This window comes from Prunus mume, linkage group LG2, assembly GCF_029339155.1.
Source record: "Prunus mume cultivar Tortuosa linkage group LG2, ASM2933915v1, whole genome shotgun sequence".
NCBI lineage: Eukaryota > Viridiplantae > Streptophyta > Magnoliopsida > Rosales > Rosaceae > Prunus > Prunus mume.
The window spans coordinates 11,523,647-11,548,654 of NC_142699.1; the positions used below are offsets into that span (position 1 = coordinate 11,523,647).

The following is a 25,008-nucleotide window of genomic DNA, read 5'->3' on the forward strand; positions in this document are numbered from 1 at the left end:
ATTACCATTACTAGACAGGATTAAACTCCATCTAAATCTGCTCTTTTCAAGCTTCTCATGCTTTCCACCTCAATTTAGTATGTTTATATTGAAGCATGTGGTGGTCCCTCTCTTCCCCTTAGCAAACAAAGAACCCATCTGTAATCACAATACACTTTGTTTGCTGCATTATTATATATAATTAAAGAGATATAGGTTTTGGCTTTTGAACAAGAGTGCTAGAGTAGCACACTGTAGGCCTGTTGACAAGGGACTTCGAACGAAAACCCAGGCTCCAGACAACATCATGTCTAATGTGCATTGAAAAGCATACATTTTTTGTTCTAACAAGTGTTTATTGGTTAGTTTTATACTTGGTAGATTTTTGAGGATCTGCTGTCTTGCTTACGCGATCCTTAATTAGCTTTATTAAGACGAATGCAAGGACAAATTAGCATTTTAACTAGATAATTAATGAAGAAAGAAAAGAACTGTTTCGAAGAAATGCCCATCCTTCCAGAATGAAAAAAAGGTACTTAATCCGGGGAGGAAGGACCACTTACTTTCGATGTGGGAAGCATTTTCCTGTGTGGTTACCTACTCCGCATATGCTTGTTGTTGCTCCTTGTATGGCTGCCACTCAGCCAGCAATTTGGAATATATGTAGCCACGCCCATCCAACCCACAAATTAGAAATCCATTATCATTACAAGATTCATGAACAAATTCATGTCGGAGCTTGAAGCCAGATTGATCAAGTGACAAATTTTTTATGAAGCAAATTTTCAAAGCAAAACTGCCACGTGAATTATTAAAGGGCGCATTTGCTTTAAACATATTTACCTGATGAAAAAGATAGACATGTAAAAGTATACAACATTACAAAAACCTTTTAGGACTAACCTTTCTCAAAACAAAGGAGCAGAGAATTCAAAAGTACTAAAAGATTCTTCAAAATATATAATAAGGTTTTAAGTACTATACATGCGCCGTTAATGTCACTAACTACAACACCTGGCCACTTGACTCACCTTAATTTCAACTTTCTTTCCAACTCCCCTTTTTCTTCTCCACAAAACCCAAACCCTAAACTCCACCTTTGTCCCTCTCAGTCATGGATTCCCTGAAGCAAAAGGAGCAGGCTTGCACGAGACCATTTTGTTTCTTCTGCACCATGAAAGAACCAGACTTCTTTAAGAGGAGAGCTGGAATATCAGCATGTTTCAAGGAACTACCACTCGGAGAAGACCAAGGAAATGTTCTGGTGCTGAGCAGTCTATGGCAAATTGCTATGACTCACCCTGATGACCCAGAGTTCCCATCCCTTGGAATCTTTGAGTGCATGGCAAAGCTAATCTTCAAAGGCATCAACAACAAGTGTTGGCTTCAAACAGACCAAAACATCTACATCCCTTACTATGCAGCTCATGTCATTGGTTCTTACACCATGAACAAGGCTGAGTTTGCTGAAAAGGCGGTAGCTTCAGGCGTAATTCCACCATTGCTTGATCTTCTGAGAGGAAAGATGAGTTGGGTTGAGCAAAGGGTTGCTGCTCGAGCGCTCGGTCACCTTGCAAGCTATGAAAGAACCTCTGAAGCTGTAGCACAATATGAAGAAGAGGTGGTAAGATCAGCCATGAAAGTAGCTTCTACATGTCTTCATGTGGTGTATGTGAGTTTTGTAGGAGTGAAGGATAAGAGAAAAAGACAAAAATACCACTGTGATTTGCTCACAAGAGGTGTTGGTGGATTAGAAATGGAGATTTGCAAGGCTGAGGAGTGGGCAAGTCAACTCCAATGTTGGTCCCTCAATATTTTAAATTGTTTTGCTTGCAAAGAAAAGTCTTTGAATCTCATTTGCAAGCAAGACTTTTTGAAACAATTGTGTGGAATGTGGGGTGGTTTGGCCAATCGCTCATCACCAGCTGGTGTTGGACTTATTAGAATCTTGTGTTACAGTAAATATGGGAGGAAAGAAATTTCTGCGTCGAGAGAAGTTATAGAGAGCCTCTGTAATATCTCGAGGTCTTCAGATGATTGGCAGTACATGGGAATCGACTGCCTTTTGCTGCTCCTCAAAGACCCAGATACGAGGTACAAAGTTATCGATATTGCCGCCTTGTTTCTTGTTGATTTGGTTGAGCTAAGAAGCCTTGGGGATAGATCAAACTTAGGTGAAACAATCACAAAAGCCCTACTTCTTGCAAATTACAAGCAGGGAAAATTGAACAAGAACAGGAAAATTGAAAAGAATTTAGAAGAGCTATGGAATTTGAAAGTGGAGAGGAGGAAGAGGGAAAGAGGATTGTGTCAAGAAAAAATTGAGAAAAGAATGGTTTTGGTGGATGTAATAAAACAAGAAGCAAATCATATGTTTTGTTTGGGAGAAATAGAGGAAGCCATAGTTAAGTATTCTGAAGCATTAGAATTGTGCCCATTAGGGTTGAGAAAAGAAAGAATGGTGCTTTATAGCAACAGAGCTCAGTGTCAATTGCTGATGAGGGACTCAGATGCTGCCATTAGGGACTCAACCAGAGCTCTATGCTTGTCAACTCCAGTGAATTCTCATAGTAAAAGCCTCTGGAGAAGATCACAGGCTTATGACATGAAAGGGTTGGCTAAAGAAAGCTTGATGGACTGTTTGGCGTTCATCAATGGCTGCATCAAGTCTGAGAGTAGCAGGCGGGTGAAGATTCCACATTATGCTGCACGTATGATCAGCAAACAGATGGAGGCCACGTGGCTCTTTGCGACTGCCCGGTCAACGATGGCAACTCGTCGAGACTTTCAAGTGATGAAACAAGTACAAGAATCAGAAGGGAAGGGTAACTTATGTGAAAGTGGGGATGACAAGCAAGATTACCGTGATGAAATTATGAGAGTTATGATGGAGAAAAAAGGTAACTAAGTGAAACTAAATTTAGTGCTCATATATCATTATGAGACGCAGTACAAAATATGATTGATAAGTTTTGAAATTCAAATGCATCTGTGCAGGTATCGATCACTTTTGATTTTATGTTTTTCAGGTCTGTCCACCATTTTAGAAGAACCTTTAATTGTAAAGGAAGAGAGTAGGAGGAAGATGGAAAGGACAAGAAGGGCGTAAGGGTTGTGTTGTGGCTCGATCAATGTAAGTCAATTGGGTTACCAAATGTTTTAGACCGATATGGCCACAAGATGTTATGTGTAAGGTGTTTGCCCAAGTTAAACAAAGCTGTTCAGAAAATGAAACAACACCATTTAAAAATAATAATATAAAATTCCACAAGCAGTATCGGAGGATGAGAGTCTTTTCACACACACTTCACCGGGGTAAGCCAAGTATAAGGTAGGCTTTTCTAATTGAATTAAAATGTTAACTAAATGAAAGAATATCCGAACTGAGATAATCTAATGACATACTTTGTATGTGGTAATTAGATAATAGTGCACGCACAATATTTATATGTAAATAGTACTGTTTCAATAGAAAGGTGGAGAGGACCACTTGAGCATATTGATTTAACAAATTTTCAAATGAAGAGCAAGACGAAATGGAAAAGGGAAAAAGGAGTACCTAATCCCTTAACTTGACTTTGTGGTTTTGCACATGCCTTTCTCTTCCAAATTTAGTGAACTTTATGATCTTGAATTTTTATATATCATAATGATATTATTTCTACTATAGTTCGACAGATTACGGAGCTTGTGGCTCTCGTATTATAGTGAGATAATAAGGGCCCGTTTGATAACTATTTCAATTGCTATAATATAGAGGAAAATGAAAGTGAGAATGGAAGTAAGGATGAGATTGAGAGAGAGAATGAAAGGGGAGATTCCTCTTATTCCTCTTGCACTGAACATGATTTGTCATCTTAAGGTTTGAAAATTTGAACAGATACCTATAACCAATTAATTACCTTGAGAATCCTTTTCATGATTAGGTACAAGGAAAAAAGCGATGTCATGATTTTGCCATTAGTTGCTATAATGTTGGTTAGATAGCAATGCAACTAAAGACAAAATTCTCTACTTCACAATATGCAGCAAGTTTCTTTTGTGGTAGGTAAGCTGTCCATTTCTGACTTCTTTGTCAATTGGAACGTAACGGCTATAAAATCTAGCGGCTCATACTCAATACTATTTCCTACTTCCATCATCAAATCGACATACCAATTCAAAGGAAACAAATTGTTTTAAAATAAATAAAAGCTTAATCAACCTGCAATCAGGTACTAACAACATTAAAGCCCAATACGGCGACGGATTGTGGAAGAATGGAGGAGGAGAAGGTGGAGTGTAGGTGTACAAGACTAGAACGTAAACGAAGCAGCTAGGAGGAGGACCACATGCAAACAAACACTTGGCACGAATTGGAACCACATATTTACACACAACATGTCATACCTTGCGTCATATGTCGAAAACATCGAACCTTTGTCTCCCTCCCCTCTCTCTTTCTATCATACATATAAAAAAGAAAAAAAGAAAGAGAAGCTGAAGAAGAAATACAACTCTCCAATTTCCATTTTGGGTGTATTTTGGATCAACCACTGACTGTTAGCTGCTGCTGCTGGAGAGCGGAGTCTTTTGATTTCTTACCCTAGAAACCAAAATGAGCTGGTGGTGGGCGGGAGCTGTTGGCGCCGCTAAGGTCATTATTCAATTCAATTTTTTAAATCATATATTAGATGATCTTTCCCATCATATTTATTACTCAATTATTCGTTGATTAAATATGTTGCGAATTGTCACGAATTTTTCAGAAAAAGTTGGAAGGAGCTGATGCGTCAGCACCAGAAGGCTACCAAAGCGTGGCGCTAGTGATCGGCGTAACGGGCATCGTGGGCAACAGCCTGGCGGAGATCCTCCCGCTCCACGACACGCCCGGCGGTCCCTGGAAGGTGTACGGCGTCGCGCGCCGTCCCCGCCCAGATTGGAGCGTTGACCACCCCGTTGACTACATCCAATGCGACATCTCGGACCCGGAAGACACCAAAGCCAAGCTCTCCGAATTAACCGACGTCACCCACATCTTCTACGTGACGTGGACCAGCAGAGCCAATGAGATCGAGAATTGCGAGGCCAACGGCGCAATGTTCCGCAACCTCCTACGTGTCGTGATCCCAGTGGCCCCTAATCTCCGCCACGTCAGCCTCCAAACCGGCACCAAACACTACCTTGGGCCGTTCGAGTGCATTGGCAAGATTAAAGCCCATGATCCGCCTTTCACCGAGGACCTGCCGAGGCTGGACGTGCCCAATTTTTACTACACTTTGGAGGACATATTGTTTGAAGAGGTCCAGAAAAAAGAGGGCCTGACTTGGTCCGTCCACAGGCCCTATAACATTTTTGGGTTTTCTCCTCACAGCTTGATGAACATAATTGGGACGCTTTGTGTCTACGCTGCTATATGCAAGCAAGAGGGCAAACCCCTGAAGTTTCCCGGCAGCAAAGTGGCTTGGGAGTGTTATGCGATGGCCTCGGACGCTGACCTGATAGCGGAGCAGCACATATGGGCGGCGGTGGACCCGAATGCCGCAAACGAAGCGTTTAATATAAACAATGGGGATGTGTTTAAGTGGAAGCAGTTTTGGAAGGGGTTGGCGGCGCAGTTTGGGATTGAGGAGCATGGGTTTTATGAGGAGGAGGGTGAGGGGAGGTTGAGCTTGGTGGAGATGATGAAGGGAAAGGAGGGCGTGTGGGAGGAGATTGTGAAGGAGAATGAGCTGCAGCCTACGAAGCTGGAGGAGGTGGGGGTGTGGTGGTTTGCTGACTATGTGTTGGGCGGGGAGGCTGTTTTGGACAGTATGAATAAGAGCAAGGAGCATGGGTTTTTGGGGTTTAGGAACTCCTACAAGTCTTTCATTTCATGGATTGAGAAGATGAAATCTTACAAGGTTGTGCCATGAAGAAATGTATGATGGTGATCATATATGTATATTTGTTTTCTTAATGAATTGATAAAGAGCTTGTAGATATAATTAAAAGAGTTTTATTCTTTTTGTAAAAATTGAAGTTACAACAAATTAATTGAGATACAATGCTAGTTCCCAAACAAACCGGTTGCGCCTGAATGCTTAGCATATCTCAATCAAGGCACAAACAATCTATTCCAACTTTTTGGGCTCGTGATTGCATTTAGCCGCGTACAGACTAAGCAAGCATGCCAATAACCCATCAATGTGTTCTCTCTTTGTATGAAATTATTTATAGAGAGAAACTTTGGTGTCAACTTATTTACCATGTGTGTGGCAAGAAGAGATGTAAGTTTTCCCCAGTTTAATCATGACATGTGTTACAAAATCTTGAATTATAAATACAAATATGCAAGAATTGTTATGTTTTTTTTGGTTAACCGAACGTTTGCCACTCAACCACACCTAATATTTTCTCATATTTGTGACTTTTGACTAATTCGAACATATAATTACAAATCTAAGTTGCTCATCGTCCAAATTGTTTTCTGGTTTGGTTTACAGGCTTAAGACAGTCTCACGAAGATTGAATCTCTCAGTTGGTTGGGTTTGAGATAACTGAGAGATTCGATCTCAGTCTGATGAAGCACAATTATGAAAGTATTAACCGAGATGTCTATTAGTGTAACGTATTTGCGACACTAGAACCGGAAGAAATGGATTGAACCATGCCCATAAATTCTAATTTTGATGCCTATAGAATTTTCTTTCATAAATATTGTTTACACCATAATCAACCGAATATGTCCGACATCAAAACGACTAGTACCAAAGCAGACACCCCTTCTTCTATGCCGAAGGAAGACACTTTTCCGAAGTGGCAGACACTGCGGAAGCTCCCGACTTTCGAAACTCTCAATTGTCGAACCTAATCTCCAAGACACGTGTCATCACCACAACAACTTGCACAAAATCCCACATCAAAACTTTGTGCAAATCTCCTACTTTCACTTCCCTATAAATAGGGAATAATATCCGAGTAAAAAGAGTAACTATTTTATCATATTTACTGTTACTCTGTCAAATTTACCACTCATAGCTAACTTAAGCATCGGAGAGCCTTCGACTGACACCACACCGGTGTCCGAAGTTTGACTATTGCTTCTCCTACTTTATCTTCTGCAAACTATTCCCTTACCAAAGATCCTCACATTCTCCCCTCCAAAGACTGTCAACTTCACTCTGAGTTGATCTCTCAAAAAGAGTATCAAAAAATATCAAATATCAGAGTCTCAATTATTTAGCATTCCTGACGTCAAAAAGTTATTTTGAATGAATTGGATGTATATCTAGAGGGATGTATATCTAGAAGGATGTCATAGCTTGCGTCATATGTGAAGAAAAAGGTGGAGCCTTTTGTTCTTTTCCCTATAAAAACAGCGAAGCCACAAAACAAAACGCGACACCGATTGTCACTTGTTGCTTCTCTTCTCTTGAGGGCTTTTCATTTCAACCCAAAAATCAGAATGAGCTGGTGGTGGGCTAGAGCTGTTGCCGATGCCAAGGTAAGAATATATTACCATAATTAGCTGCCATCTTAAAAAATTAATTTGATTAATATGTTTAGCTAGCAACAAACTTATGTTTCCTTGCATTTAACATGAATTTTTCAGAAGAAATATCAAGGAGTTGACACGTCAGCACCACAAGGCCAAAGGAGTGTGGGGCTAGTGATCGGCGTGACGGGCATAGTAGGTAACAGCCTAGCCGAGATCCTCCCTCGCCCTGACACACCCGGCGGCCCGTGGAAGGTGTACGGCGTCGCCCGCCGTCCCCGCCCAAACTGGAACGCTGACCATCCCGTTGACTATATCCAGTGCGACATCTCGGACCCCGAAGACACAAAGGCCAAGCTCTCTAAATTAACCGACGTCACGCACATATTTTACGTGTCATGGGCCAACAAAGCCAGCGAGGTCGAAAATTGCGAGGCCAACGGAGCCATGCTCTGCAACGTGTTAGGCGTCGTGATCCCTGTGGCGCCAAATATCCGCCACGTGTCGTTGCAGACTGGCACCAAACACTATATTGGGCCGTTCGAGTCACTTGGCAAGATCAAAGCCCATGACCCGCCTTTTACTGAGGACCTGCCGAGGCTAGACGTTCCGAATTTCTATTACACTCAGGAGGACATATTGTTTGATGAGGCTAAGAAAAAGGAGGGGTTGAGTTGGTCGGTCCATAGGCCCAATACCATTTTTGGGTTTTCTCCTTATAGCTTGATGAACGTAATTGGGACGCTTTGCGTCTACGCTGCTATATGTAAGCATGAGAAGAAGCCTTTGAAATTTCCCGGAAGCAAAGCGGCTTGGAATTGCTTCTCGGTGGCTTCGGATGCGGATTTGATCGCGGAGCAGCATATCTGGGCGGCTGTGGATCCGTACGCAAAAAACGAAGCGTTTAATGTGAACAATGGGGATGTGTTTAAGTGGAAGCATGTTTGGAAGGTGTTGGCGGAGCAGTTTGGGATTGAGGAGTATGGGCTTGATGAGGAAGAGGGTGAGAGGAGGTTGAGCTTGGTGGAGATGATGAAGGGGAAAGGTGGTGTGTGGGAAGAGATTGTGAAGAAGAATAAGCTGCAGCCAACAAAGTTGGAGGAGGTAGGGGTTTGGTGGTTTGCTGACATCGTGTTGTGTGTTGAGTCTGCGTTGGACAGTATGAACAAGAGCAAGGAGCATGGCTTTTTGGGTTTCAGAAATTCCCAAAAGTCCTTCACTTCCTGGGTTCAAAAGATGAAAGCTTACAAGATTGTTCCATGATGTGTTTGATACATCTAGAGAGAGAAACAGCTTATGTATACAAATAAGTAGAAGAGAGTTTGCTTGTGTTATAACTGGTTTATTAGTACTTTATGCTTGTTAAAATCTGATCTGAATGTTACAAATTAGTTCATAAACAAATCCTACTCCCAATCTAAAGAATTTACGGGCCATGCTAATCAATTAAAAGAAGAACAAAATAATGTTAACAAAATGCGTACACGTGCCATGGCATGTAGGGTTCTAACTTCGTAATCCCACTCAAGAAAACACAAACTTTTATTACAAATTTGCGCCATAGTATTATATAATTTTCCAAATTTACAAACAAGTCTAAAGATAATGATAAAACATAAATCTTTATTTTCTGCAATACAAGAAAACCAGAACCAGTCAATAACAGCAACAAACACTTTCCCAATTTTGACCATCTCTCAAGGCACAATCTTGAAAGCCTTGTTTTTATCAATCCATGAAACAAAGGACTTCTTGGAGTTTCTGAACCCCAAAAACCCATGCTCTTTACTCTTATTCATGCTAGACATGAGACCTTCCCCACTGAAAAACAAATCCATCAGCCACCACTGCCCTATCTCCTCCAACTTTGTGGGCTCCAGCTGGTTCTCCCTCACTATCTCCTCCCACACATCCTCCTTCTCCTTCATCATCTCCACCTACTAAACCCCCCACCCTCCTCATCAAACCCATACTCCTCAATCTCAAACTGCTCAGCCAACACCGTCCAAAACTGCTTCCACTTAAAAACATCCCCATTGTTCACATTAAACGCTTCGTTTTTCGCATTCAGGTCAACCGCCGCCCATATCTGCTGCTCCGCGATCAAAGCCCCATCCGAAACGTCCGAGTAACAATTCCAGGCCTCTTTGCTTCCAGGAAATCTCAAAGGTTTCTTCTCATGCTTACATATAGAAGCGTACACACTCGGCATGGCTACAATGTTAACCAAGCTGTAAGGCGAAAAGCCGAAAATAGCCCCCGGCCGGTGCACCGACCAAGTAATATTCAACTCCTCTTTCTTCCCCACCTCTTCAAACAACAGCTCCTCCAGGACGTAGTAGAAGTTCGGGGCGTTCCGTCGGGGCAGATCCTCCAAACAAGGCGGCTCCTGGGGCTCCAGTTTGCCGAACGACTAGTAGAGTCCGAAGTAGTGTTTGGTCCCTGTCTGCAAACACACGTGGCAGAGGTTTGGCGCGTTCGTGATGACGACACGTAGCACGTTGCGGATCATGGCGGCGTTTGCCTCGCAGTTTTGGGGCTCCGTGGATCGGCTGGCCCAAGTGACATAAAAGACGTCAGTTAATCTGGAGAGCTTGGATACGGTGTCGTTTGGGTCTGAGATGTCGCATTGGATGTACTCCATGGGGTAGTCGGTGTTCCAGTGCGGGCGAGGACGGCGTGCGACTCCGTAGACCTTCCATGGACTGCCGGGTGTGTCTGAGAGTGGGAGGATTCGAGCTAGGCTGTTGCCCACTATGCCCGTTACACCGAAGACCAGCCCCACGCTCTTGGGGCTGCGTGGTGCCTCATGATCTTCTTCATGTTTCCTCTGCAATTTAAAGTTCATCATTAAGTAAATTGATAATTATGCTTTGAAATTTAAAACACACTTAATTGGAGGAGAGCAGGAGAGTGGAATGGCCGTTGCCACCTACTTTTCGATAGATTTTCTGTTTAATAGCACCTTAAAGTACGTCTAATTTTGTTAAAGTTTTCATTAACTTAATATTTCTTGGAGAGGAATTTTTGTCAATTTACTATAGGACAATACTTGGCTACTGATACATCAGGTGCCGTTCCTCTTCCACGTAAAACATGGCCTCTTTACAAAAGGACACATGTTTTCTTTTTTCTGTTCTTTTTTTGTTTTGTTTTTTTGTTTCTTTCAACTCTCTAACCCAAGCCTTGTTGGCTGGTTTTAACTCAAGCCTCCTCAACAGCAAACTCCAACTACTTTAAACTCCTAGACCCTTGCTTATTGCTACTACCAATTAGAACCATTGGACCACATTTAGAAATCAAAATCATTTAAGAAAATAGAAACCACAAAAACAAAAACAAAAACAAACAAAAATAGATTACAACTTGGTTTAGAAATTTCTTCAAAAAGATTGGCTGCAACTTATAATCATTTATTTCACTGAAATTAAAAGCCTAGTTAGCTTACAAGGAGAAAAGAGAAGATTTTACAAATCAAATAGATGTTTTTATATATTTATCAACATAAGTTCATTACAAGTAGACTACTTTGATAAAACATACAAACATAAGAAACCCATTCATAAAAAATTGTTAAGAAAAACAACCCCCCAATATGAAGAATCTGCCATATAGAAATTATGAAAACTAAAATTCCAAAAATAAAAGAGAAATTAAGAAAGGGAAATATTGTTGTTAGACTAACTATCCCAAAAGAATTAATCAAATAGAAGGAGAAGTTCGTCGAAGATTTACAGTTGTCAATGCTCGGAGATTTATGCTAAGCAATTAAAACAAGAACAAAATAATGTGTTAACAAATCGAGTACACGTGCCATGGCATGTAGGGTTCTAACTTTTTTAATCCCACTCAAGAAAACAAAACTTTTATTACAAATTTAAAAGGATTATAGAATGCTACGATAGTACGGTCACGTGATATATTTTGTGTACATATGTTATAACATAAGTGGATATTTATTGATATTGTTCCATAAAAAGGGAGAAAATAAACCATATCGTCCCCCACATTATAACACGTATATAAGATGTATCACGTAGCTATACTATTGTTGTATTATATAATTTTCCAAATTTACAAATAAGTGATAAAGATGAAACATAAGTTCGACCCAAAAAAAAAAAGATGAAACATAAGTCTTTATTTTCTGCAATACAAGAAAACCAGAACCAGTCAACAGCAACAAACACTTTCCCAATTTTGAGGCCATCTCTCAAGGCACAATCTTGAAAGCTTTGTTTTTATTAATCCATGAAACAAAGGACTTCTTGGAGTTTCTGAACCCCAAAAACCCATGCTCTTTACTCTTATTCATGCTAGTCATGAGACCTTCCCCACTGAAAACCAAATCCAGCAGCCACCACCCTATCTCCTCCAACTTTGTGGGCTCCAGCTGGTTCTCCCTCACTATCTCCTCCCACACACCCTCCTTCTCCTTCATCATGTCCAACAAACTAAACCCCCCACCCTCCTCATCAAACCCGTACTCCCCAATCTCAAATTGCTCAGCCAACACTGTCCAAAACTGCTTCCACTTAAAAACATCCCCATTGTTCACATTAAACGCTTCGTTTTTCGCATTCGGGTCAAACGCCGCCCATATCTGCTGCTCCGCGATCAAATCCGCATCCGAAACGTCCGAGTAACAATTCCAGGCCTCTTTGCTTCCAGGAAATCTCAAAGGTTTCTTCTCGTGCTTACATATAGAAGCGTACACACTCAGCATGGCTACAATGTTGACCAAGCTGTACGGCGAAAAGCCGAAAATAGGCCCCGGTCGGTGCACCGACCATGTAATATTCAACTGCTCTTTCTTCCCCACCTCTTCAAACAACACGTCCTCCTGGGCGTAGTAGAAGTTCGGGGCGTTCAGTCGGGGCAGATCCTCCAACCAAGGCGGTTCCCGAGGCTCCAGTTTGCCGAACGATTCGTAGGGTCCGAAGTAGTGTTTGGTCCCTGTCTGCAAACACACGTGGCAGAGGTTTGGCGCGTTCGTGATGACGACACGTAGCACGTTGCGGATCATGGCGGCGTTTACCTCGCAGTTTTGGGGCTCCGTGGATCGGCTGGCCCAAGTGACATAAAAGATGTGGGTGACGTCAGTTAATCCGGAGAGCTTGGATACGGTGTCGTTTGGGTCCGAGATGTCGCATTGGATGTACTCCATGGGGTAGTCGCTGTTCCAATGCGGGCGAGGACGGCGTGCGACTCCGTAGACCTTCCATGGACCGCCGGGTGTGTCTGATTGTGGGAGGATTCGAGCTAGGCTGTTGCCTACTATGCCCGTTACACCGATGACCAGCCCCACGCTCTTGGGGGTATGTGGTGCCTCATGATCTTCTTCATGTTTCCTCTGCAATTTAAAGTTCATCGTTAATTAAAATGATTTTGAAATTGAAAACACACTTAACTGGAGGAGAAAAGAGAACGAAGATATTAAATAGAGCAGGAGAGTGGAACGACCGTTGCCACATACTTTTTTAGTAAATTTAGGTTTTAGCCCAAAAAAAAAAATTCACTTTTGGAAAAAGCCAAAACGTTTTTTTGGCTTTTTCAAAAAGACAGAAAAATATCTCAACTTTCAAATCAAAGACATGTTGCAAATGTAAAGGATTTCTTAAATCTAAAATAAATAAGCCTTTTGTCCATTTTGGTTTTACAAAATTTCTCTCTTTTGTTTTCCAAAGTCTCCTACTTTTTTATAGATTTCTTTGTTGGGAAATTTACATAAATATCCCTTTAACTTTTAGTGTTGCAATTTACTACCTACATTTAGTTTCGTTAAAGTTTCCGTTAACTTAATATTTCTTGGAGAGCAATTTCGTCAATTTATTATAAGTGTTTTTGGATGAGACACAAGAAAATAACTTCTGGGATTTTGACAAAAAACCCACCAACAGAATTTCTAAATTGACATGACCCAATAAACAGATCCTATGTTTGGATAAAAAACATAGAAATTTAGAAATTCGTGTAGTAAAAAACATGAAATTTGAGGTAATAAATCTCAACTTTAAATTATATCTAAAAAATCTTCATTTCTAAAATTCCAAACGAGATACTTCACATATAAAGATTAAATTCCGTATTTAAATTCGTTATCTAAACAAGAAACTTTAAAAATTCTAAAACATTAATTTAGTCATTTTAAATTCCATCATTTATAAAGAGTGCTAAAAAAGAAGCTATTTCCATCCTGTCTTATTTCTCCACTCACCCTATCTTCCCACCTACCGTATAAATTTGAAAAAACAAAATCCTACTTTTCCACCCACTATTATTTCTAAAATATCATTTAATTATTAATTTAAGCAAATTCTCTTCTTCTTTTTTTATCCTTCTTTCTTCTCTTCTCCCCGAGACTATTCTTTGCTTGCTCATTCTATCTTCCACCATGAAGCAAGTTGGTTCCTTCATCTTCAAAAAATCTTGAGAGGTCCTTCTATTTTTTCCAGATTGAAAGGTCTCTTTTTGTCCTTTAAAATTTCTGCGTTGGGTGGTTGAAGTTAGTGGCTGTTGGATTTTTGCTTCTTTTTGTCCTTTAAAATTTCTGCGTTGGGTGGTTGAGTTAGTGGCTGTTGGATTTTTGCTTCTTTTTTTCTTTTCCTTTTCCATACAAACTTGAACCACTCACTTTCCCAGTAATCCACCATGAAAGCAACACGTTTGAATGGGCTTGTGATGTGCTGTGCGTGTGTTAGTTTTTTTTTTTTTTTAAATAAAGTTTTTTTCAGTCCTTATAAGTCATTTTATAAATAGATAGAGATGGACTCAAGATTTGAAGATAGGGTGGGCTAAATTTATCTTACATACAAATCTAGAAAACTTGAAGGTACAAGTGAATTTCATTAAGGTATGAATTTTAAGGTCAATTAGCAATTACACAATAAACTTCTCCATAGAAGGAAAAGAATTGAAAGCATTTATTACCCATTACAAAAGAATAAGGAAAAAAAAACTGAACTATTTTAATCCATCCAAGCCAACTTGAAAAATAAAAATGAGACGAAGTAGCCAAAATTTATAAGAACAAAAAAAATTGTCATTTTATGTACACTAGAAAAAGTAAAGGTTTTTATTATTATTTTTTAATACAAAAAAAGTAAAAGATGCTCTCTAGGAATGTGTGTTTTATGAAAAAGGCTGAGTAATAAATAATAATTAACTATAAAAAATAAAATAAAAATCTGTGGGTGGAATGGAATCACTAGAGTGGGATGTGTGGAGGTGTGGTTTAGTGGACTGAGTATTAATATTGGACTATAAAATATCAAGTCCAAGACAAATTGAATACCTAAATTTCATTCAATTGACTAGTCCATTTAACCTCCATTATATTATTGGGGGTGGGAAGAGGGCGAGAAAGATGTTGGAAGGGGTGGGGGAGGTTTATGGGATAATTAAGTTGGTTAGTTTTTTAAAAAAAAAATATTTATAAATTCTAGTTTTTGAAAAGGTTTTTAGTTATAATGAATTGATAAAATTGCATTTGAAAAAGTATCACATGTGTATGGAAATTTTGATAGGATTTGGGGCATGTGTTAAATTGCAATATTTTCTATAGTTTATGCGGTACTTGCGTACGTGCCTAAAAGTTCATATGGTATCTATGCAAATTTCATTTTTTTAATACAAATTATAGTTTAAACTAATAATATTTTGTGTAATAGGAATTTAATGTTAATTAATAAAATAAATTAGGTATAAGTCATATAAATGTTTAGCAATAAGGATATCTCAAATGGCTAGTTTTGTTTTTGGGCTAGGTCAATTAGGTTTGAATTTTGTTTTGCAAAACTCAACCAGGAGGCCTACATTCAATAGACCTGCTTAAATTAGTAAGCAAAATGACAATTTTACCATTTTATTTTAAAACTTGGCCCAAATGTTGTACTTGAAATGGAAATTAACTTTTGTTCTTGTCAGTTTAAATGCAAATTTTATCATTTTGCTCGTATTTGCATGATTGGTTGATTTTAATTTCTTAGAGCATCTTTAAGGAATATGCCAAATGCACCATGTTTAGATTTGATAGCATATGTTACATTTTCTAAAAATCTTGACATTTTGGACTGTCTTGTTCCTAGGCCGAGTTGATGGATTTCTCAGTAAATGACCATGGGCTTTAAAATTCAGACCAATTATTGGGCCATGGGTATTATCCTAATTCCAAGAGCATGACTTCATCATTGTGGATGATGCATCGATATGGGTGGTTACAGTCCGAATTGAATCAATTTCACATCAAATTTGCACGGTCGAACTAATTACAATATAACAATTTAGTTCAGTTTAATTCAAATATTCATATGTAGTTATTATCAAATTAGAATATTATACATATAAAATATAATATAAATAATAAATGTACATAAAAACGGTATGATATGATTTAGGTTGATTTATAAAAATTCAAAATTAAATCAAATCAAACTCAAAACCAATCCAAATTGATAATTACGATAATTATGATTTGATTTGACCAGTTTCATAATGTTACAACCAAACCAAATCAGTAAGTACGGAAGGAGCATGATTAACTATTACTAAAGCAAGGAGGTAGCATGATTAATCTGGGATTTAGGAATTTCAAAGCCATTCATTTCCTGGATTGAAAAGATGAAAGCTTAAAGATTCATAATTTAGCATTTTCATAATTTAGTTAAAAGTAAAGACTTGCTGGCTCAGCTGAAATGTTTTTTGGCCCTGCAAATATTTGTCATATACTCGTATTTGGTAGAAATGGTAGCTGTTTAAAGCAGAAAATATGTCACATTCCATCCACCATCACTTGCACGTTGTACATTAATCGCTGATACTTCAAAAACAAGCACAAGTATCTGCTACGATTTTTTTTTGGGGTTACAATAGGAGGAAAGAAACCTCTTGGGGTTTTGACACCTAAACCTAGGTGTCAGGCAGGGGGAAGGGGTAGGCCACCACTGTGGTACCTGCTCTCGACCTGCTACGATTATTTTTAGAATTCATGTAGAACAGGAACAAGCAAACCACAACAAACATATTTTGCAGATCCAAAGAAAAACACCATCACAACATCCTCAAACCCCAATTAAAGATCAAGGCACAATCTTGAAAGCCTTCATTTTATCAATCCAAGTGACAAATGAATTCCTGGAGTTTCTAAAACCCACAAACCCATGCTCCTTGCTCTTGTTCATACTACACAACAATCCCTCCCCACCCAACCAAACATCCACAAACCACCACACTCCAACCTCCTCCAACCTTGTGGGCTGCAGCTGATTCTCCTTCACTATCTCCTCCCACACTCTCTCCTTCCCCTTCATCAGCTCCACCAAGCTCAGCTTCGCCCCCTCCTCCTCATCAATCCCATACTCCTCAATCCCAAACTGCTCAGCCAACACCTTCCAGAAATGCTTCCACTTAAACACATCCCCATTGTTTATGTTAAACGCTTCGTTTTTGGCATACGGGTCCACCGCCGCCCATATGTGCTGCTCCGCTATCAGATCCGCATCCGAAGCCACCGAGTAGCAGTTCCACGCCGCTTTGCTTCCCGGGAACTTTAACGGCACTCTCTCGTGCTTGCAGATGGCGGCGTACACGCAGAGCGTGCCGACGATGTTCATCATGCTGTACGGAGAGAACCCGAAAATCGCATCGGGTCGGTGGACGGACCAAGTCAAGTCATCCTTCTTCTCCACCTCAGCGAACAACAAATCTTCCAAGGTGTAGTAGAAATTCGGGTAGTCCAATCGGGGCAGGTCCTCCGTGAAGGGCGACTCGTGGGGCTGGATCTTCCCGAACGCCTCGAACGGCCCGACGTAGTGCTTGGCTCCCGTCTGGAGGCACACGTGGCGGAGATTGGGTGCGTTTGGGATGACGGAATTCAAGACGTTGCGGAACATAGCGCCGTTAGCCTCGCAGCTCTCCGCCTCGGTGGATCGGTTGGTCCAGGTCACGTAGAAGATGTGGGTGACGTCGGATAACGGAGAGAGCTTGGCCTTGGCGTCGTCGGCATCGGAGATGTCGCACTGGATGTACTCGACGGGGTGGTCGGCGTTCCAGTTCGGGCGGGGACGGCGTGCAACGCCGTAGACCTTCCATGGACCTCCGGGGGTGTCGGAGATCGGGAGGATTTCGGCGAGGCTGTTACCGACTATGCCGGTGACGCCGATCACGAGACCTACGCTCTCGGGGCTTCGCGGTGCTTCGTCTTCGTCAAATTTTTTCTGCAAAATTCAGGAATAAAATGTTAATTACGCAGAAAAAGAAAAGGAAAGGGGAGTGATTTATGTGACTCTAATTAGAAAATTGCCTTGGCAGCGCCAACAGCTCCAGCCCACCACCAGCTCATGATTTTGGGTAAAGTTGGGAGAGAAGAAGGAAGAAATGAAGATGAGGGAAATTGATTCGAGAAATTGGGAGGGCGGAGAAAGACCAGTAGATAAGCTGAGATTGAATCTGAGTGTACCGGTCAGTCGCTTGAATTGTTAATCAAATTTCACAAAAAATAGCTGAATTTTCTACGACATTCTCGAGTGTGCGTCGATACGAGCTCATCTACTACCTATACCTAGTACCCACTGGGAATTTGGGTAAAAGTGTCTTTTCGCGCGGGATGATATAATTCTGCCATGTCATTGGTATTACCCGCTGATCTGGAGCCTTTATCATTATCACCTTATGTAATATAATTGTTGACCAAAATAGCTCAATTATCGGTTTCAAAAAAATTAAAAATATTTCTTGATGATAGCAAATATTATATTTTCATAAGGTGATACAAGCTCAATCAACATGTCCATATTCATATCTTTACACCAAAAAGTCAGACCAACATTAAACTTACAAGTCATAACCACACAGCAACCAAACATTTCCAATTAAAATTAAACGCTATGAATTCAATCAACACTATGAATTCAATCATGGCACCATCTTGTGAGCTTTCATTTTATAAATCCAATAAGACTTATTATCAAAAAACGTCCCTAATGTTTGCAAAACGTCCCCAATGTTTGCTAAACTATCAGATTGCATCCTTAAAGTTTTTTTTGTATCACTCATGGTCTCTAATGTTAATATAAGTGCTCTTAAACAGTCCATCCGTTAAAAAAATCGTTAAATCCCCAATTTTATGAAGGATAAAATCGTCAACTTCCTTTTACCTCTCACGCTTCAAATATATTTCCTCATGGTCATCGTCAACATCATCATCTACGCTTTTTCTGAGAAATAGGGTTTTTCAATCATGGAAAATTGGGCGGTAAAGCTTCTGCAAAAGTGTTTGAGAGAAGATGGATGAGGCAAATGAGCGTTGGGAGACCGAGACCAAACCTACATTTGTGCACTCAAGGGTCTTGACCAGGTGTATAATCTCCAGATCCAAGCAATTGGATATGGCAGCGAGGCCTACGTCACTGGCCTGAAGCTTTTCTAGATGGATCTCAACCATGGAGGTGACTTGCTTTGCTATCACCTGGAGAAACTTGTCCTAATCGCCAAAGCACTTGAAAAGCTTCAGAGTCCTCAGATTCTTCTTTTTTATCTGTTTTTAGCTTTTGGGCTTTATTCGTCCAATGTAATAAAATAACACAGGGATTTTTGTGGCACTAGTAGTTATGGGAATTGGGTTTTACTGCCAACGTCTAATGCATTAATTCTTAGTTAATTTTTGTTTCTTTTTTGTTGTTTTTTGGTGTTGCATAGTACAAATCAGAGTAGCAGATAAGCTTCATAGCTCAGACTGAAATGACAAGTCGTCGGCAAGTGTGTAGTATGCTTCTAGCCATGACAACGACATGCCGGCAGATCGTAGAAGATTCGTTGTCGGCCTCCATTGGGCAGATCGCAACCATTGATTTAGGCTTGGATGGCTGTCGCGACGAAGCTTCTCGACTAAAGTGTATGGAAGTGATTTTTGATGGAAGTCATGTAGGGGGTTATAATGTGATGGAACTGAACGTGGTTGATGATATAATTGAATGTAGTTGAATGTGTTAGTTTATTCAATTTGTTCAACGTGTGTTGTTTACAGTTCAATTTGTTTATGTTATTCCCTTCCATTTTCACCCCTTACATTTAGCAATTCCAACAAGAAATAGAGGGAAATGGTTCCAAATTAGTGGCAAATGAGTTTGCGTCATTGAAGAGGTCAAAATGATTGATTTGATGATTATACCCCTGAATTTAATAGTTTTTTTGATAAATAGACTATTTAAAAGCACCTATATTAACGTTAGGGACTATAAGTATTAAGTGATACAAAAAAAAATTTAAAGATGCAATCTAATAATTTCACAAACGTTAGGTATGTTTTATGATAATAAGCCATCCAATAAACAAAGGAATTCCTGGAGTATCTAAACCCGCAACCTGTGCTATTTATTCTTGTTCATGCTTGACAACTCAGCTCCCCCACCCAATACAACCTCTGCAACCTCTTCTGTTTCAAGTTTAAAAGTTTACAGCAGCAGCCGCCAGCGTCACCCATGACATGCGTTTGCTTGATGGAATATAAAATGGGATTAATTTCGTTGGATCCTTTGTCATATGATATCTTTGCCTGAAAAATTAATTATAGTTAAATAACACGTTATGCGAAACATGCAAATCTACAATATTTATTAAATAATCATGCAATTGCTTTCTTTACTAGTTTACGGTTTGCAGGCGGCTGTCCTTCAAATCTGTAATAATTTCAAGTTTTCTTTGAGCGGTGGCCCAAGCCTAGCAATGGGCCTAGTTGGGAGACATTGGACGGCTTGCCCATGGGCCACGGGTATTTCCCAAGTTCAGATAAAGATGAGGGGAGAAACCTTTTAGTTTTTACCCAAAAACAAAAAGAACGAAAAAAAATAAAGAAGAAGAAGGGAGATTGAACTGAAGAGCACACCGCATTCCAGTCGTTGTAGGTAGCTGCAATGGTGCTTACCAACTTCAATGGAGCTGGCGTTGGATTTGGTATAATTTCAAAAAGCTTTGTTTTGTGGGTTCTGATTTTTATGTATCCCGTGAGCTTATTATGACAAACTCAGTCGTTTTTCTTTAGGATTCGGTGTCGGCTGCGGGTTTGGCGTTGGATGGGGTTTCGGAGGTTTGTTCCTCCGCCTCTATTAATTTTTTCTCGCTTTCACTTTCCTGTTGATTTCATGTTTTATTTGCCTGAAATTATTTAAACTTTAAACAATTGGATAGTTTCACACTCAGGCTTATCTGATCAGGAAGGAGGAAATTATTATTGCCTATTTTCGGTCCATTCAACACTTGAAATTTTCATGTAGCTAAAATTCGGAGCAGTCATAGTTATTCAGAAGATTCACACACAGTTCGGTGCCCAATTTCATTGCAGGGTTTAGATTCATTAGGCATTTCTTTAGATTGTGCAATGAAAGAATGTTACAACATATCATCTTAGCTGCAGATTGGGCAGCAACAAACCAAATGGTTTCAAAGTGGTTGTCTATTGCAAACCCATTTAACATATTAGGTGTATTGAAAAAAATAGAATGAGAAGTATGTTAAATCATCCCTCTATCACTCACCAGTGGTTTATAGCTATCTTATCAGGATCACCTATCATCTTGGTGAATCTTGTGTTCTTGTGGTTATTTATTGGTAGATAGAAGGGGTTCGGTTCTCTGTCCTATCTTTAAGGAATGGAAAGTTGTGATATGCCTGGGTCGTATGATCCCATCTTTCCTCAGGTTCATCCCCTACTTAAAGGAATGGTAGGAATCGGTTATTCTTGTTGGACCAGAGTTAGAAAGTTCAACAGTGTCAATATGTCAATTGAAGACAGGCTAACCCTGTTTAGGAACCTCAAAAGTAGTTAGATGATCAACTGATGGCCCATTGTGCGTCCCTTCTCATCATTTTTATATATTAATGCTTGGTTACTAACTTACAACTTAATGTATGTGTACCAGGAGGGTATGCCGGAAGAGTTTGGTGTGCTTAGACATGTTTTTGGCAACTGGAAACAAGATCTCCCACTCCGCCCCCACCCCAACCACCACCCCCCTATATTTTTCTTTCTTTGCCCCACCAGTGCAAAAATGCCATGGTTTTCCTGCTTGGCCAAAATTTAGGTTTCTTGTGAATGCTGTCATGCGTTTGGAACTTTGGACCAAATAATTGCTTCACTAATTATTTTATCATATTCAATGGAAAGTATTGAACTGGTTTAAGTTTCTCAAAGATTGAGGCTGCATTTAAGCATCAATTAACTTATGATATTACTATACATATTATTTGTTGGGACATTGGATTATCACATTAAGTAATTCTTGTGCTTGTGCATATAAACTTATTTTCTTAGTACCTTTGTTATTCGTCCTGCTGCAATGTATATAGCCCTTGTTTGCTAATTTACAATTTTGTTTTTGCTACAGGCACACCGTTGAATTTCTTGGGCCTTGGTGTAGGTAAACCCTTTCCCTTTTAGCCCAACTGGAATTTCTAGTTTATGTTTTCGGAATGCATTCAAGTACACCATGGTGCGTATATCATTAACGTAGCATTTTGTTTTCTAAGGTGGAGGTTGTGGGGTTGGTCTAGGTCTTGGATGGGGATTTGGCACCGCCTTTGGTAGTCAGTATCATTCATCTGGGGTCACATTCCAGGGCCTAGACTTCGGCAAGAAGGATCATGATGGTTTTGCTTTACAGAAAAACAACCAGGACAATAGTGCTTCGCGGTAGCTTTCAGTTTCAGCACAGTATGGTCCAAAACAATAAACTTGTGTGTATTTAAAGCATTTCGGATGTATGCAGTGTAGTGAAAGGCGGAGATTGTTTTGATGTATGTAGTTTCTAGAATACATCCTTCATTCGAGTTTCTAGAATATATTTCGAGAGAATTTGTACAACCATTGAGGATCGAAATGAAAATTTATTTTCCGTCTCAAAAACATAGGCAGAATATTTCTGCTACCTTCCACAACTGTTTGTTGGTCAGATTGAAAAGCAAGGATAAGAAATCTAAATTTTTATATACTAAACAAATAGTACCAGTACATTAAAAATATATATATATATATATATATTACAGGATGCATTAGCAATATCTTTCAGCTTACAACCCCGTTCCAGCTTATCTGAAATTTTTGTTCTATAATACAACAGAATTTACCCTCCTTCAAGGATGTCGAAATTGAAAAACAAAACAAAAGGGAAATTCTCTGAAGGTTGTAGGTTGTGTTCACCGCTAGACGCTTCAACAATGTGTGAAAATAATATTGTAATCTTTTGAACACAATATTCCACCTCTATTGTTCAACAATTGACAGCTTGGCTTTCCCCCCGCGCTGTCATGAGGTGCTATAAAAACTGTGGACAAGGGCCACGGCTCAGATAGCACGCAGTGCAATTAAAACTGCAAGGAACCAAAAGAACAAACTCATGAATACAAAGATATCAGTTACTTAAAGGGAAATGACATAAAAGAACGATTCTGTTGTATTTCACATAAAAATTATTAAGAATATGCACTTAATAGATGAATTAGCAAACAAAACCTCACAGGGTTCAGAGAAGCTTACCAATCAAGCAAACAAGAGCAATCCAAAAAGCTACACGGGCAGGCCAACTATATTGCACGTAGTACTGAGACCTTTGAAGTTGTCTCTGAATAGCTCCGTACCAGCCATACAATGGTTTATCATAACAGTCGTCGCAACTATCCAAACAACTCTTACTTTTTTCATAACAAGCATTGATGCCCTAAATGGAAAACCAGAGTTTTAATCATTAGTAACACAACAACAATAAATATAAAGTTCCAGTAGTAAATTAAATCAAAGGACTAAAGCATGCATACCCTAGACAACTGAGAAGATGGCAACAATGCAGCATCAGCATCTTCATGACGGTCCACTGCCTTCCACTTCCTAAAACCATTCTTTGACCACTTCAACTTTGATGCGGTTTCCATGGAACTAATAAACCCAGAGAAACTGGGAATCTTTCGTACAGGTTGCTCAACCATCATCGCAGAAGAACTTGGTAAGTATGCATCGTCAAAAACTGCAATCTTCCAAACACCAATGTCAGCACTAGCACTAGCTGTCCTCCTATGCCCGTGTGGCTTCTCCTCCCTAGTCTTCTGGGAACCATACTCGGCTGAACCACATGAATTCTTCGAACAACCTGGTGCCGATTCTTTATCTGTCCCTCGTAGGTTTTCACTATCCCTGTCGTTACTCAGAGCAATAACTCTCTCTTTAGATGCAGATGGTCCGGAAAGAAAAAATGCAAGCTCATTGCACTCCCCTTCATCCAAACGCACCCAAGGTTGAGAAGCCTTGCCTTCAGAAAGGGCAACTTCCCGTAATGAGATTTCAATTTTGGAAATCTGGTCCTCAATGGCAACAATGAATTCATGGTGCCTGTCTCTTGCATCTTCACATGAGCTTCTAGCATAACTTGACCTGACAGCTCGCGAAAACTCCTCCAACTGCATTGCCAACACAGAATTTAATCAATTATTCACTAGACTAATATCGGCATAACACCAATTAATGCTCTGCCAAAATGTCCACACCAACAGCCAAGAGAGAGAGAGAGAGAAGAGGACCTGCCATTTGGTAGTTCCAAGGGTTGTACGGAGATCCCTGTGAAGTTCCTCGGGATCCCACATACTGGAAGTGTCTTTCTTGGCATGAATCCATGTTCTATATGTAGATTCCATCCTTCACAACCACATAAACATTAAATTAACAAATCAATGACAGCAACCAAAACCAAACTGAATATCATTCCCAGCATTCAATGCGCCTTTCATCGCGAAAAATAAGTGCAGAAAGAAAAACCCTAATTTCGTCTTTCCCAGCAAACAGATTGCAGATAAACACCATTAACTCAATGAGCACTTGCACAAATTGCAAATGCTGAGGAAATGCAGGGAAAAAAGAGAAGAATATGAACATAATATTCGGAAAATTTTGGATTAATTGGGGCAAAAAACGAATGTGCTGAAAGCTTCCTAACGCTGGAAGTTGATTTAAATTAGCTGGAAGCTACCAAATCCAAGATGTAAACCAAGGTTGCAATAAAACCAAGAAAAGTTCAAAATTTATTGGGAAAATGAAAAGATTAAAAATGAAGCCCTAGAGAAGACATAAATGGGCAATTAGAAATGCTACCTGTCTGCGGATTCTTGAACTTCCTCGGCCGCCGAGAAAAATGGATCTTTCTCCCACCGATCAAAACTTGACGCCATTAATAAATCACCCCCACGATTCGTAAAGTTGAATATACTCACAAATTAACAACAATCCGTTTTGTTTCAGACAAGAAATGAACCCTAGCTCAAAACACGTTCAATTTCCAGATGAACTTGAGCACAACATTGACAGTGGAAGAAAATACAAATGCAAAGTAGATAAAGACGTTAAAAAGATCAATGGGTTAAGGAGAGATTCCGTTATTTCAACGAAGCAACTGCAATTCCAGGAAAAAGAAGGTTGGGGAGAGAGAGAGAGAGAGCTTAAAATTGGTGCGAATATAAAACTAACGTTTTAAAGCTTTATTTGTTTTTTTGGGAAACTCCGCGAATAAGTGAGTTCCTAAACGACGTCGTTTCCACCG

General features: G+C 39.8%; 6 protein-coding genes and 2 pseudogenes across 6 annotated transcripts; 4 read left to right on the plus strand and 4 right to left on the minus strand.

The window, feature by feature from the left end:
- Positions 1-940: 940 nt before the first annotated feature.
- LOC103320397 (uncharacterized) lies at positions 941-4,615 on the plus strand. Its single transcript, XM_089044961.1, has 2 exons — positions 941-2,879; positions 3,009-4,615. Exons 1-2 carry the CDS (start codon positions 1,094-1,096, stop codon positions 3,086-3,088), a joined length of 1,866 nt encoding a protein of 621 aa, XP_088901087.1. The 5' UTR covers positions 941-1,093; the 3' UTR covers positions 3,089-4,615.
- LOC148919623 (3-oxo-Delta(4,5)-steroid 5-beta-reductase-like) lies at positions 4,473-5,974 on the plus strand. Its single transcript, XM_089044962.1, has 2 exons — positions 4,473-4,615; positions 4,728-5,974. The coding sequence occupies exons 1-2, from the start codon at positions 4,577-4,579 to the stop codon at positions 5,871-5,873; spliced, it is 1,185 nt and encodes a 394-aa protein (XP_088901088.1). The 5' UTR covers positions 4,473-4,576; the 3' UTR covers positions 5,874-5,974.
- Positions 5,975-7,320: 1,346 nt separating this feature from the next.
- On the plus strand, positions 7,321-8,839 carry LOC103320460 (3-oxo-Delta(4,5)-steroid 5-beta-reductase-like). The gene is made up of 2 exons (XM_089044963.1): positions 7,321-7,444; positions 7,553-8,839. Exons 1-2 carry the CDS (start codon positions 7,406-7,408, stop codon positions 8,696-8,698), a joined length of 1,185 nt encoding a protein of 394 aa, XP_088901089.1. The 5' UTR covers positions 7,321-7,405; the 3' UTR covers positions 8,699-8,839.
- Positions 8,840-8,932: 93 nt separating this feature from the next.
- LOC148919624 ((S)-8-oxocitronellyl enol synthase CYC2 pseudogene) lies at positions 8,933-10,326 on the minus strand (annotated as a pseudogene).
- Positions 10,327-11,558: 1,232 nt separating this feature from the next.
- Positions 11,559-12,911, minus strand: LOC103320461 (3-oxo-Delta(4,5)-steroid 5-beta-reductase pseudogene; annotated as a pseudogene).
- Positions 12,912-16,187: 3,276 nt separating this feature from the next.
- LOC103320398 (3-oxo-Delta(4,5)-steroid 5-beta-reductase-like) lies at positions 16,188-18,019 on the minus strand. Its single transcript, XM_008222076.2, has 2 exons — positions 17,736-18,019; positions 16,188-17,649 (listed from the first exon to the last, which is right to left on the minus strand). The coding sequence occupies exons 1-2, from the start codon at positions 17,772-17,774 to the stop codon at positions 16,513-16,515; spliced, it is 1,176 nt and encodes a 391-aa protein (XP_008220298.2). The 5' UTR covers positions 17,775-18,019; the 3' UTR covers positions 16,188-16,512.
- A 2,203-nt stretch (positions 18,020-20,222) lies between these two features.
- On the plus strand, positions 20,223-22,331 carry LOC103320399 (uncharacterized). Its single transcript, XM_008222079.3, has 4 exons — positions 20,223-20,383; positions 20,472-20,516; positions 21,814-21,846; positions 21,956-22,331. Exons 1-4 carry the CDS (start codon positions 20,344-20,346, stop codon positions 22,120-22,122), a joined length of 285 nt encoding a protein of 94 aa, XP_008220301.2. The 5' UTR covers positions 20,223-20,343; the 3' UTR covers positions 22,123-22,331.
- Positions 22,332-22,393: 62 nt separating this feature from the next.
- LOC103320400 (Syntaxin/t-SNARE family protein) lies at positions 22,394-24,924 on the minus strand. The gene is made up of 5 exons (XM_008222080.2): positions 24,564-24,924; positions 23,996-24,110; positions 23,240-23,875; positions 22,962-23,142; positions 22,394-22,795 (listed from the first exon to the last, which is right to left on the minus strand). Exons 1-5 carry the CDS (start codon positions 24,638-24,640, stop codon positions 22,770-22,772), a joined length of 1,035 nt encoding a protein of 344 aa, XP_008220302.2. The 5' UTR covers positions 24,641-24,924; the 3' UTR covers positions 22,394-22,769.
- Between the last annotated feature and the right edge of the window lie 84 nt (positions 24,925-25,008).

What these genes read in the sequence shown, in the direction of transcription:
- LOC103320397 (XM_089044961.1), top strand. Translation starts at nt 1,094, where the DNA reads ATGGATTCCCTGAAGCAAAAGGAGCAGGCTTGCACGAGACCATTTTGT. An exon ending in AGTTATGATGGAGAAAAAAG is followed by an intron (nt 2,880 to 3,008) that starts GTAACTAAGTGA and finishes TATGTTTTTCAG; the next exon opens with GTCTGTCCACCATTTTAGAA.
- LOC148919623 (XM_089044962.1), top strand. Translation starts at nt 4,577, where the DNA reads ATGAGCTGGTGGTGGGCGGGAGCTGTTGGCGCCGCTAAG. An exon ending in GAGCTGTTGGCGCCGCTAAG is followed by an intron (nt 4,616 to 4,727) that starts GTCATTATTCAA and finishes CGAATTTTTCAG; the next exon opens with AAAAAGTTGGAAGGAGCTGA.
- LOC103320460 (XM_089044963.1), top strand. Translation starts at nt 7,406, where the DNA reads ATGAGCTGGTGGTGGGCTAGAGCTGTTGCCGATGCCAAG. An exon ending in GAGCTGTTGCCGATGCCAAG is followed by an intron (nt 7,445 to 7,552) that starts GTAAGAATATAT and finishes TGAATTTTTCAG; the next exon opens with AAGAAATATCAAGGAGTTGA.
- LOC103320398 (XM_008222076.2), bottom strand. Translation starts at nt 17,774, where the DNA reads ATGAGCTGGTGGTGGGCTGGAGCTGTTGGCGCTGCCAAG. An exon ending in GAGCTGTTGGCGCTGCCAAG is followed by an intron (nt 17,650 to 17,735) that starts GCAATTTTCTAA and finishes TGAATTTTGCAG; the next exon opens with AAAAAATTTGACGAAGACGA.
- LOC103320399 (XM_008222079.3), top strand. Translation starts at nt 20,344, where the DNA reads ATGGTGCTTACCAACTTCAATGGAGCTGGCGTTGGATTTG. An exon ending in CGTTGGATGGGGTTTCGGAG is followed by an intron (nt 20,517 to 21,813) that starts GTTTGTTCCTCC and finishes TTTTTGCTACAG; the next exon opens with GCACACCGTTGAATTTCTTG. An exon ending in TTTCTTGGGCCTTGGTGTAG is followed by an intron (nt 21,847 to 21,955) that starts GTAAACCCTTTC and finishes TTGTTTTCTAAG; the next exon opens with GTGGAGGTTGTGGGGTTGGT.
- LOC103320400 (XM_008222080.2), bottom strand. Translation starts at nt 24,640, where the DNA reads ATGGCGTCAAGTTTTGATCGGTGGGAGAAAGATCCATTTTTCTCGGCG. An exon ending in GTTCAAGAATCCGCAGACAG is followed by an intron (nt 24,111 to 24,563) that starts GTAGCATTTCTA and finishes GTGGTTGTGAAG; the next exon opens with GATGGAATCTACATATAGAA. An exon ending in TGCTCTTGTTTGCTTGATTG is followed by an intron (nt 22,796 to 22,961) that starts GTAAGCTTCTCT and finishes GGTTCCTTGCAG; the next exon opens with TTTTAATTGCACTGCGTGCT.